This window comes from Parasteatoda tepidariorum, chromosome 6, assembly GCF_043381705.1.
Source record: "Parasteatoda tepidariorum isolate YZ-2023 chromosome 6, CAS_Ptep_4.0, whole genome shotgun sequence".
In the NCBI taxonomy this organism is placed as follows: Eukaryota; Metazoa; Arthropoda; class Arachnida; order Araneae; family Theridiidae; genus Parasteatoda; species Parasteatoda tepidariorum.
Genome location: NC_092209.1, coordinates 89,378,303 through 89,392,555, shown reverse-complemented (window position 1 = coordinate 89,392,555; position 14,253 = coordinate 89,378,303). Strand labels below are relative to the sequence as shown.

General features: G+C 30.4%; 1 protein-coding gene across 1 annotated transcript in view; it reads right to left on the bottom strand.

The window, feature by feature from the left end:
* LOC107440842 (zinc finger protein ush) overlaps positions 1–13,575 on the bottom strand; it is a 73,272-nt gene extending 59,697 nt beyond the window's left edge. Inside the window, exon 1 of the mRNA XM_016053902.3 lies at positions 13,422–13,575. Within this exon, the coding sequence (XP_015909388.1) occupies positions 13,422–13,461 (40 nt within the window). The 5' untranslated portion in view covers positions 13,462–13,575. The remainder of the gene's footprint in view (positions 1–13,421) is intronic.
* Positions 13,576–14,253: the final 678 nt, after the last annotated feature.

The window sequence follows — 14,253 nt, the reverse complement described above, 5'->3', positions numbered from 1 at the left end:
TCGTCATTGCATGCGTTGCTATGGTGACCGCTACTGTTTTTCTTTTTATTTTCACTAGCAGGCATTTTTAATGTATTTACATAATAATAACAAAGTATTTTTATATTCTTTTTTATTATTAACGTATAATTACTGGCTTGACGGTGATTTCAATATAAATATGAATGCTGAGGAAGAAAAAGTATTTTGTGACGTCTTGAAACACGTACATAGACTGGATATGAAAAACAATCCGACGACAAACATCAATTGACACAGTTTTTTCAACGTGTAATTTGAAATGTTTTGGCGTTTAACGGAATCAATCCAGAAAGAAAAGGCATTTGATAATAAGGCGATCACAAATTTTTGTTGATTTTGTTTTTAATAATAACTTATTTTATTCCTTATTAAGGTTCTTCCTCTGTAGACCGTAAATGAATACAGATCAAACCATATTTTAAAACCGAATTTTAACCAATAAACCAAATTTTAAAAAAAATCTAGATATTTAACCTACAAAGTAACTTTTTGAAAACTATTTTACAAATAAATGATTTATAAAATCAAACCGAAAATGACTAAAAAAAAAAAATAAAAAAAAAAGGTTTTGCTTTGTTAGAATTAAGTTTAAACAAAAATCTCAAAAGTATACGACAATTTACGTAAAAAAAATATTCTTAGAATTATATCTGTTAAAATATTAGAGGAAAACAAATGAATAAAATAATAAATAATTACAAACAAAATTACTTTTTTTTTCTGAGCACTGTAAAAAGGCTGAACTTATATCTTGACTTGCAGGAAAATTAACACCTTTTAACGCGTCTAACATTATTATTTCTTTAATTATGCAACACTTATTGGTTTTAGGAACCATGTGTTGGCGACGGATTTTCTAAGAAGTTGCCAAGAGGAGATGATGAGCACAAACTTTTATATTGCAATGTACTGTAAAAAAAATTTCTACTTATATATCGCGATGTTTTTCCACCATAACTAATTTACAAGTTTTTTTTTACGTCAATTAATATTTTCGTTGATAAAATAAAGTCGTTCAACACTGACACTATAGTCTTCAATAATTATAGTTTGTGTATAACATTTGCGATATTATCTCTTTGATATGTTATGTTAACGATAAATGTCGCGATATTCGATGGAATTTGATAGTTATCAATAATGATTGACGTATTATCGTATTCGACCTGTTTCAGCGTATCGGCGAACTTTTTAGAAATCAATCACATCAGATGATTTTTTTTCTTCTCATTAGTACACTTTTCTTTTTAGAAAGTGTTATTGCTTGTATTTTATGCAATCAATGCTTGCATAAATTATATTCTAAAACTGTAATTCCCTGTATTAAAAACTGTAACTATTATTATTGAAAAACTAGCAACGTTTTATTGTGAAAGTGTCATTAGATTCCGAAATGGAATTTTCTGTTTGTTTTAAATTTAACTACAGACAATTCGATTTTTCAACTATTTTAAAGATGAACCAGTTATATTTTCTAGCTCATTGATTCTCGCTATTTGATCAAAAAGAAGTTTACTGCACGTATTCTAATGTTTAATTATTTTTTATTCTGTATGTCAGATAAATTCAATGAACAACATTAACGTTTTATCAATCGTGGACTACGTCACTAAATTAATCTAAAGTTATCTGATACCATGTGTTAATTTTGTTTATAGTAATTCTTTCAAATTTGCGCAATTTTTTATAGTAATTCGCAGAAAAATAGATAATGTTTATTGAATAAATATTTAACTACACGTCGAATTCGGGTACAATATATCCAATCAAATCAGGTTATAACTTTATGCAATAAATGATGAGGTGCGTTTTTTTTTCGGTACTTTTTTCCCCCCAGTAATTCGTTCTTGTTCTTCATGACAAGACAGTCGAGAAATTTTTAAACGCTTTCGAAGTCAGTAAAATTTTTGTGAACTTTCTAACCTTTTTTTGACAGCTGTAACGAAATAATGTCTCAGACATTTTTGAAAAGTTTGAAATTACAATTTTTTTTATCTAATTTTTCTTTTTAAGAATTAGCATTTTATTATATTAGCTTCACACAGATTTAAAAGAAGGCAAGTTTGTATCAATGCAGTTTTCTCGTCTTTTGAGTTGGATTAAAAATTGCAGGGCTACGAAATTAAAAATTAATAAAGGATATATCCTCATTCGATATTGATCTGCTGTTCAAAGCTGGTAACGAAGTAAAATATATCAATTACAAAATTTTATTGTTTCATCAATTTCTTATCTTGTTTTGTGGAACAATTTTCCTTTTTTTGGAAAAATGAATAATTTGTTTCTTACTTTTCTTAAATATTTTACTTTAAACTTTAGCTGTATTATGTTTTAATTTACGCACAGTGCGAAAAAAAAAGACAGAACACTCGTACTAGGACACAATTTTAATGATTTGAGGGCCTGATCTCATAGATGAGAATTAATTAGTGCAAACGGCATTTTAAGTGGCGAAATCAGATACAAAAACTTACTTTCTCTGAATAAACATGTCTTTTTTTCCCAAACGTATTATAGAGTATCTTACCCTGAAAATATGGGGGGGGGGGTTCCAATATATTGCTCAGGAGAGCGGTCTAAAGTTTGGATCTATAAATTTTATTTTTTGTGTATTTCGCCATGCTTCTGAGCAAATCAGATAATAAATTCTTCGTACTTAATTATACAATTCGTTTATCCAAAGATAATCCCTTGCAAAAATTAAATTAATTAATTTTTTATTATTTTTTTAACGTTTATTATTATTATCATCATCATCATTATCATTACGTTTAACATTTTATTTAACAGTGATCGAAAAAATATTGCAATGCATTTTTTTTTTTTGTTTAATAATTTTGAAGAGTGTAATTTTAAATGTCAAAATACAAAATAAAAATCACGAAATAAAAATATAAATATTTGTATGTCACAACGAAAATAACACAACTGATATTTCACAAAACTGTCATTTTCGTTATGTTCACTAAAACTTAAAGATTAAAAAAGAGAAAACAAAGGAGAGAAAAGTCACTCAACACTGTTAGAGGGGAAACAAGAGATAAAAGCTCGCCAAAAGGACAAGAGGAACAAAAGAATGCAATCTAACATGCATTTTCATTTACAGCAGAATTTTCTTAACCGGGCGAAAATTATCACTGGCCGCCATCTTATCATGTTGGGGAGTCTCGATTGTTTACAAAGAGAATTTGCTTTTGGAATTGTGTCAAAATTACAAAAGAGAGACTATCATCCCTCTTATCTTTTTCGGGCAGTTTATTGTTGGAGCGGCATGTGGAACTGCTGTTGCGTTTACCAACCCTATAAAATTATCTTAGAACTACAAGAATGGAATAGAATTAGATAGTTTAGCTGACTACAGTTCCATTTTAAACATTTTACCATTGGTTATATCCCTTCTCATAAAATATGAGAAGGTAGTTGAGGTGGTAATGGAAACAGTGTACTGGTGAGTTGGTAACAGTTGTAATACTGTGGTGATGTTTAGATTCTTTGTATAGGATAATGGGGAAAAAAAGTTATATCTACTAATGTAGAATAACTAATTTTTGTTTCGATAATCAATTAAATAGTTTAGTTATCTTTATTTCCGTTTTAAAAAAATGATTGTGTAACCACAGCGTGGAGAAGGACAATGATACAACTTAATTAATCGGAACAGAAATATAAGTTTTAAGTTTACGTTACATAATTTATTTTATTTTGAAACCGTCGTTGAACAGTCGACCCAATTTAGGGTTTACGGCTATTAATGTTCAACTTCGTAGACTTGTAATTTTGAACCAAACCAGAAGACAAGGAAACTCCTGGATCAGTACCCCCAGAGGTTTTGATTTGTTATGGGAACATGGAGGACTTTGCGACTCGACAGATTTAACGTGCATCAGTCACCATTTACTACACGGGGAGTCTTCAGCCGGAGGGGATCGAACCCACGAACTCTTGGACATGGGCCCAGTGCCCTACCAACCAGGCTATCCCGGCCTTTCTGTTATATAATAATTGAAAGCAAAATAATTATAAACATTATCAGCTTAAAATATTATAACTATGAAAGAAGAGAGATCGTTACTACAAATAAATAAACGCCATCGTAGTCGAATACATTTAACTATAAAATAAAAATTCATGTATATTTTTTATAGTAAGAATAAATTTGTGCAAGGCTAATACAAGTAATTAATATTAAATTCAAATACATAAAGAAAAAAGAAAAGTATTAACTATCAATGTCATTTATACATTAGAACATAGGCATCGAAGGAACCCGATTTTTGGTGGGAATGATATTAAATTTACACTAATCAAAGAATGAAGCTAATTTACAAATCCAGAAAAAGACAAAAGAAGTAAGTGACATTTTAAAATAACAAATCAAAATAGAAAAGCGCTTAAAGCAGCTAAATACGAATTTGTTTTACTTTAATTTATAAATTTAAAGAACTGTTGTTACAGTGTAAATTTAATTTATAAAGTCAGAAAAACAATTTTAGCAGAAAACTACAAAAATTATTAAAGAAATTTAAGATATGTGTGTTAGCAGTACAGCACTTCATAAGAGGACGCACTGCCCCGAGGCCCCATATCGGGGCACTGTCAGTTTTTTGTTTCACCACTGACAACAGAAAGGCTCCTGTGTGTTAGCAGGCAGTGTGTCCCTTGATGAAGTGCTGTCCCGCCAACACACATATCTTAAAATTTTTTTATAATTTTTGTTGTTTTCTGCTAAAATTGTTTTTCTGACTTTATAAATTAAATTTACACTGTAACAACAGTTCTTTAAATTTCGCGCATAAGGGGAAATTTTTTTTTTTTTAAATGTGCTAAATACCAGCAAAAAGATTTTTTAAAAAAAATTTTTTGTTGCTTTTAACATTAAGGAATTTCTATTAATAATAATTCACGAGCATTTTCTTTACTTGTCTAAAATATTGATGGGGACTTTCAGAGATTTTTATTATTGCGGGAGGACATGGAATGCATTTGAATACTGGAGATCCAAATTAAAAATTATATTCAGAATTCTTATTATGTACTTATATTCTTTTTTTTTATTCGGCATTTTTTTTTTCTTCTTTTCTTCTGCTCGTTCTTTGACGTAATATTTTTCCAAATACAAATCTTACGTTCATAAGAAGGCGACCACCGTGACCTTAACGAGAGAAAAGAGAGGCAGATATTTCCTATGTTGACTTCTTTTCGCTAACTCGGTGCACGCATATATTGTATTATATTATATTATAATTATTATCGTCGTTGAACAGCTGACCCAATTTTATGGGTTTACGACTACTAATATTCAACTCCGTAGCCTTGTAATTTTTAACCCATTCCAGAAAACAAGGGAACTCCTGGATCGAGTATTGGGAGAAATTTGCCTTCGTGGGGGACATTTTGATGGAGCTAGCCCCGCATTTGCGTTACATGGAGAGGAAGACCACGAGAACCTCCAACGGTTAGCTTGACGGCAAGTGGACTCTAACCATGCTCCGTCTACCACTGAGGATGTTTCACGTCAACACTGTGGTCGGTGCAAGCCGGATGCGAAGATTAGTATCCGGGTCACCCTGACCTATATCCCCTGAGCCATCATGGCTCTCGGTGCACACATATAATAATTATTTTGCAGGGAGGATAGCCCGGTTGGTAGGGCACTGTGCCCATGTTCAAGAGGTCGTGGGTTCGATCTCTGCCGGCCGAAGATTCCCCGTGTAGTAAATGGTGACTGATGCACGTTAAATCTGTCGAGTCGCAAAGTCCTCCATGTTCCCATAACAAATCAATACCTCTGGGGGTACTGATCCAGGAAATTCCTTACCTTCTACATTGGTTGAAAAATTACAAGGATACGACGTTGAATATTAGAAGTCGTAAACTCAAAATTGGGTCTGCTGTCAATGGCAAACAAGAATTTGAATCATTAATCTCATTTTCATGATTCGAACTGTTTTTTAAAACTAAAATGTAATTAATATAAGTAATTGTTTAATTTTAATTTTTTATCTCTCTTTCAACAGTATTGTTTTTATTCTGTTCCACTGTTTTTTTTATTTTATTATTATTATTAATATTCTGTTCACTGTGACAGTTAAAATCAAGAACTTTCTTATTGGTCAGCAATATTTTCCCTGCGAGGGGATGAGTGAGGGATGATTTGGCCGAAGCTTTCACCAAGGAAATATCAAATCTTGCTTGAAATAGAATTTTTTTTTTTTTTTTTACAATTCAGACGATGATTAATTATTTTTTTTAATTGTAAATTTTTATTACATAAATATTAAACGAAAAATTGTGATATTAGAGGGACTGTGTGCCTCTATGCCCTTCCCCCCCCCCGTTTCGCGGTCCCTGTAATGGGGTTCAATATGGCACTATTAGAACCAACCCCTTTATTACAGAAAACAAGTAGTTTCTTCACCCGAATAATAACATGGGCATGAACATAAAAGATCTATTAATTAAAGCAAACGATTCTCTTCTTTCCTCACGCAACACTTTCTCACGGGCGTGACGATTAACCCTCCCCCTCTAGCCGGTGTGAAAAGGTTACACCTACTCGTGCCACAGAAAGGTGATGACTTGTTACACCTTCATGCTGATTTGTCACCTCCCCATCGTGTTTCACGCCGGGAGTATGAAAATTAAATGCAATTTTCTTATCCCGAGCCTTTGTGTCTCGAGATTCTCCCAACATTTGGTCTGCATGCCTGATGAGATTGCTGTTACGCACCAGTAGCATTCGAATGATTGATACGCATCAGTCTGCGTTTACAGTGAGACCCTTTCTGTCTCGGGAAAGATGGGAGTCACTTTCGCGTTCAGTTTTTTTCCTGCGAACTTTGGATTCTGATCTACATTGAAAAATTTTGTTGGTGTTATTTGAATTTAATGTTGAAAAACACCAAAAATTGTGCGAATGAATAAATATATATATTTTTTTAACCGAATCGAACGTTTTTTCATACTGTAACTGTTTCAGATGGGGGGATGTCAAAAGAAGCGTTTCTTCAGGCCCACGAATTCCGAGTTTACGCTTACTAAAGAGTAAGAAAAGGAAATTTAACTTCCGTCAGAATGACTTGTTTTATTCATGATATTTCATTTTAAAATCGTCGTTGAACAGCCTACCCAATTTTGAGTTTACGACTACTAATGCTCAACTCCGTTGCCTTGGCATTTTGAAACTAATCCAGAAGACAAGGGAACTTCTGGATCAAGTATTAGGAGAAATCTGCCTCCGTGGAGGACGTTTTTGATGGAACTAACCCGCGTTTGCGTTATATGGATAGGAAAACCTCCCACAGTTAATCTGATGGTAAGGAGACTCTAACCCACGATCCTATTACCACTGAGGATATTTTACATCAACAATGTGCTCGGTGCAAGCCGGGTGCAGGATTCGTATCGACCAACCGTAGCTGGGATTCGAACCCGGCTCATTTCATTGAAAGGCAAACGCTCTGTCCAATGAACCACCACGACTCTATTTACGATATCGTGAGAAGGGAAAATCGTTCAATCACGTATAGCTGACCACTGTCCTGAGGGGGTTAAAGTAGGGTGCAGTTAAATCTAAATGCCAAGTATTAAGAAAACTTACTTAATTTCATTCTTGGCCATGCTAGGGGACATGCCTAAGCAATGTGTAAAATGCTTCATTTCATACTTTGAACAGTGGTAACTCAGGGGGTAGAGCATTCGCCTCCCCATGAGGTGAACCGGGTTCGAATCCCAACGATGGCCAGTCGAAACGAATTCCGCACCTGGCTCGCATCGATCATAGTGCTGACGTAAAAAATATCTTCAGTGACAGATTGTTCATGGGTTAGAGTACCTTGCCGTCAGGCTAATCATCGAAGTTTTTGTGGTTTTCCTCTCTATGTAACGTAGATGTGAATAAGTTCCATCAAAGAGTCTTCCACGGGGGTTTGTTTATCAAAATGCTTGATCAAGGAGTTGAGTTCCAGCGTTCATTTAGTTGAGTTCAAACATTCCAGTAGAGATTCTAGCTTGTTGAAAAGCTGTTGACACACAGGTTAGCAGGTTAATAGAAAACATAGTAAATAAAGAAAAAAATGTTTGTTTTCATGAAAAATTAAAAGGAAGTCCTACAAAGCTGATTTGGAATAGTTCATTCAGAGTACAGAAAAACAGAAAAGTAATTAGTTCGGATTACCAAGCTATGGCAGTATAAGTAGAAACAGATAAGACCCGCAATCACTCTTTTAATATATGTATTTCTATTCTTACGAAATAGTTATTTTGATTTAGTCATATATGAGTCAGATATCTGATTTTAATCACGATAAATCGTAATTGGGTTTGGTTGTTATCGATTTAAATGCATCGATCATTCTTCAAATGATATTATAGACAATGGTTTTGCAAATCTCTAAAATATGCTTATAAAATCTGTCCTTTTTTTGTTCTTTTGTTAATTTCATTCTGATGCGCTTTCAGATAGTTTTGTGAATGTTATCAAATCTCAAGTATATCTATCTCTCTACCTTGATGTTTTCAGTTTGAATTGGAGAAAGATAACACGTATGATACAGAGCCATCTATCAAATAAATCATGAACTAACCTCCTCTCTTCAGTCTTAAACAGCTTTTTTTTTTTCATTAACTACTTAATTCACATTTTTATATGTAACTTAAACTATTCGCCTACGCAGTGGTTCAAGTTTATTTGTCTTGCATTCATGTAAATTTTGTTTTCGTTAGTTAATATTTTTCCTAAATACACAATAAATGTGCAATAATAAATGTAAAATTTCCGAAATAAATATGTATATCCAAATAATTTTTTCTAGATAATAAAATAACTTCCTAAACAATAATAAAAAAAATTCTGCTTATACATTTCATGCATTGATGATATTGGCGTGAAAATAATGCACCAAATCGAAAAGGCAGCTAATTTTTTTAAAACTAATATGAGATTTAATTGTAATGAAAATGCCTACAAATGTTAACTACATTAAAATCTATTTATTGTTAAAAAAAATATTAAATGTCAATTTGACCGACTGAAAACTTAATAAATTCATTCCAGAGCAGTGAATGAAAACATGCGAATTGCAATAAAATGTCTAAAATTTAAAATAAAAGAAAAAAAAAATGCTTGTGAAGTGTTAAAAGTCCTCTTTTTAGGAATTGTTCTCCATCTTCAAAAGCACAGTAATATGTGAACATTTTTTTAAAATTGAATTTCATTGTTCCAAATACAAATGGCAGTACACATTAAGCGTAAAAGGTTGCTAATAGTGTTTACCGGAGAAAAAATTGGTCCTTGTATTACGTGACAACATTCTTTTCTAAGGGGGACTAGGATTAGTTCTCTTGGGACCATATTTACCAGACAGCGACTACCTCACATCTTGATAGTCAAAAATTCTAATCCGTTGAAGATTCATCCGTTGACCATTCATGTTTATTCTGAGAAATGACGGTTTCGTGTCTGATTAAATTTAAAATATCGCCTGCATTAATAAATTATTGTATTTAAGATTAGGACAGCGAATCATTACGATTGAGTCCTGTGCTTGAAAATCTAATCATTAGATCAAAAGTTATTCAGTGTGTTCCCTTTTTCATTTTCTGTACTACACCACAAACGCCTATCGACCTAAGTCAGTGGTCGGCAAAGTGCGGCTCCGGAGCCGCATGTGGCTCTTTGGCTCCTTAAGTGCGGCTCTGGCACAAATATCCACGGAAGGCGCAATAATATTTCCATTAAAAAAAACTTAGTAAGATAAAAATTACATCTTATTTTGATAAATTAAAATTCTTCTATAAATCGAGAACATATATAATTTTTTGTTTAAGTTAAAAGATAGATAGGTAATTAGAATTTTATATTGTTGTAAAAATACGTAACGAACATCGAGTTTAATTTTATTAATTTTCGTAAACGTAAACACAAACCATGTACAAGCTACCGGCTTAAATTGTTCGTACGTTTTCGGCGTACTCCGGTGTGATACAAAGGTACCACAAGCATGCGCGCATACTTTTTCTAAAGTAGTGGGGGTACAAATTGGCTTAAAATTAAAAACAACATACAAACCTGACTTACTCAAACTTTCCAAGGAGATGCAAGCACATTGTTCGCACTAATAAATATTTATTAAGTATGAAATTTAGTTTTATTTAGTGTACTACTTATTTAATGTAATAAAAGTTTACTAAACAAGCAGATTTGGCTCCTAACTTTTTTAAAAATTGTTGTAATGTTCATATTTGGCTCTTTGGCTAATAAGTTTGCCGACCGCTGACCTAAGTGAACAGCTATTTTGAATCCGTAGGGTTGCTTACTCAGTACGATTTTTAAGATCAGTATCATTTTCTGCTATAGTGACATACGGCCACAAAGAATTAAATATTTCAATCAGGATAAAACAAGTCAAAATTCCTCCCCATCAAAAAATTTTGATGGTTTATGTTGGTTTCAGGGCGATTCATGACGGTCACCATCATCCAACTTTTTCTCCATACCGCATTTATGATGTTTGATATGCCAACAAACTTCCATCGTTCCATGATGGAAAATGCTACTTTAATGCTATGATGGTTAACCATCAAGAGAAGTTTGATTCTCATGAACCATCAATCCGTGATGGTCTATGATGGTGGTTCATGATCGTTTCAACATTTGATTTCTGAGAAACTATGATGAAAATTCCTGTCGGTTCAACGTGAACATACCATCAACACAAGTTGCTATTCTTATGTTGAACCATCGTAAATCAGTCCGAGTTCCTAAATTTGGGTGATGTTTGGTTACGTTTGTTACCATCTAAAAATATAATGGTGCATGATGGAATTATTGATGGTTACCATCAAGATTATGTTGGTTCATCAATGGAAAACCATCCAAAATTTTGACTGGAAAAAGCATGAAGAATGAAAAATATATTTCGAATTAAAAAAAGTATTTTAGAAATTACGTTATTTCAGGGAATAAAGAGGATAATTATTTTTTTTTATATTTAAAATATAAAGCGCCACCATATTGGAAAGGTGAGTTGAAAATTTTCTGATGTTTTTTACTAAACTGTCCTACGTTCATTATAGTTATGGAAAAAATAGAATTTTTTTCTCGATTTTAATTCTCCTGAAAAACATTGTTTTTAAATTTTTTTATTTATTTCATTTTATTATTTCTCTTTTTTGGTATTGTATCAGTTAGTCTCTTTTTTGGTATTGTATCAGTTACATCATTTAGTTTTAACTTGTATTTGTATAGCTTTAACTTATAATAGTCAATAAGCGTGAGTTCTATTTAAAAATTGGGCACTCTAGCTAGTCGGAAAATGATTAAAATTTTAATTGACGAAAATTACCATGAGTTAGTGGTACAATGATGACATAAATTCTGCTTATAACAATTCAGGAAATGTCCATAACTTGTTTTATCAGTTGCAGAGTTCCATTAGAAATATGAGTCCTATTAGGAAAGTGTTCAAAATTTTGATTTTTATCAAGATTTTCACACTTACAGGCACGAAAGCGAATTAATAAAAAAACTTAATAATAAAACATGGACAATAGCATTACGGACAACTCGCCCTAGGTAAACATTCAGTGGATACAACGTATCGTACTATAGCAAGAAATAAGAATGACTTTCATAGTAAAAGATCGTCATAGTAACTGGTGCCATAGCGACGCGTTATAATTTTTTTTTTCAATTTCTAATGCAGCAACTATTTTTATTAATAGGTATCTGTTCAGTAGAAAGAAAAAAAATTCAAAAGTGTTTAACAAAATTGATTAATTTCTTTATTATAGAAATTTTTTATGAGATTTTAATACGATGCTACTTCGATGCGATTTTTACTCATAAATTTCTACTTAAAAACATTAAATACATCTGTATTATTTGTATAGTTACTCTTTATTAAAAAAACATTTTAACATAAAATTCTTTTAATTTTTAAATTAAATAGCTGAATGAATGAACATCATATAGGAAATAGTTGTAAAAAAAGGAGAGTAAAACAAACAATATTTATGCGAAGGAATGAAACTCTATTGGATGATTGCGAAAATAAATAGATTTTTTAATATTTACTAGAAAGATAATCGGATAAACCATAGATCAATTATGAAATAAAAACACAAACTAATTGTTTTTCAGTGTTTGATTGTCAATAGAAAGATATTTAAAACTTAATTATTTTTTAAAAAATAAATAACTATTGCATTAAAAAAATAATCATAACAAAAATAATTAAAATATGAAAGTTGCGAATTGCTGGGATACGAAAATGTTGGGGGGGGGGGGGAAATAATTAAAAATTAAGTAAAAAAAACTTAATGTAATTTGGAGAAGAAAATAATTGTTTTTCAATTATATTTAATAAAATATTTGAAGATGGAGGTTAAATTAATTGAATTAACAAAAAAATCTTCTTCCTTACAATGTAAAAAAGGAATGTAAAAAAGGAATCTCAAAATTTTTCCGTAAAGTTTTGAGTAATATAAAAACAAATAAATAAGTAAAAATTGCTGAAACATTTTATTTTACTTCCCTTTATTTTATTTTGCTATTAAATTTGAGAAGAAAAAAAAAAAGAATGCTTGAAAACCATAAAAATACATATTAATAGGTTTACATAACAACAAAATTACCCAAATTCCGTGAATTTCTATTTAAAATTGCAATTGATTTTTTAAACTAATTTCAAAATTTATCCAAAAATTTTTTACTACATATTACTTTCCATCAAATTATAAATCATATCCTTATTTAAAATCTAACTTAAGTTTATGACAACAAAACAAACAGATAAACTATAAATTCATGAATGTACTATCCTTGTTAAATCTAAATTCCTAGACAATGTTTTATTTACTCTTACAAATTTGGCATAAAATTTAATAATTTCACTCTAACGAAATTTTTATTTATTAATAAACTTTTATATCTTTTATACATGAGTAAGTTCCCATATTTTCTTATTTTATAATTATTAAAACCTCAGCAAATCTTAAAAATCAAGATGGGGCAAACGTTCTAAATGGAATTTTACTTTTTTTATTTTTCTTAAAATTATTTTAAATCTATTTATATTATTATTACCAACGTGATTTAGTAGTGTTACATTTTTAAATCCGTCTACATACATTTTAATACTGATACCAATTTTTTTAAATAACTTAATTTTGTATTAGCAACAATATTAATATTATTTTTATGTAAGAAATAGCGATTATTAAAAAGTAAAAAAAATATTTATTATCCTTTTTATGATTAATAATGTTTTTATTAGTCTAGTATTGAGTGTAAAACTATGTTTTTTTAAGAAAAAATATAGAATTGTTTTCTACTTTATGTGATAGAAAATTTTTTGAACAGAAATGAAAAAGAATGAAAAATTATTCGTTGAACTTACGTTTTGATGGTTTCGGGTTTGATTGTTTTCTCCGCGACATGAGATAAACGTAATCAACATAACAGCGAGGTGAATATTGAATTCATTGGGAAGCGGTTTCTGCGTATCCCTTGACAACCGCTTCCGAAGATGACGTTCATGAAAATGAAACTTCGATGAAGTCAAAATATTTCTACTGCCGCGCCAAATACGGCGATAAATGAATGCACCTGACTTTTAGTTCATTTTTTAATCGCCAAAATGATGTGTTATGGACGCTTGTTGTGTGTCATTCTTTGTGGTTGTTATGGATGTATTTCATGTCGTATGGCGGAGAGTCGAGCACAAATCTTAGCTTTCGTTTTAATAGCTTTTTTTATGATCTCTAATTTTTCCGACGATTTTTTAAGCATGTACCTTTAGCACCACTTAACCAACTCCCACGGTTGGTGAAGTTTTTTTTACTTCTAAAAAGTGAACATTAAAAAATTATGATTTTTTTTTAAGTTATTAAAATTAATTATTATAATTGATTATTATAATTATTGTGGTTATTGTTATTATTATTATTAATATTATTATTATAATTATAATTATCATACTTAGTTATTATAATTAGTTATTATAATTAATTATTTTAATTTATTATTATAATTATTGTGGTTATTGTTATTATTATTATAATTATAATTATAATACTTAATTATTATAATTAGTTATTATAATTAATTATTTTAATTTATTATTATAATTATTATTGTTATTATTATTATTATTATTATGTTATAATTAATATTACTAATTATTTATTATTATTATAACTATTATAATTATTATATTATAACTATTATGA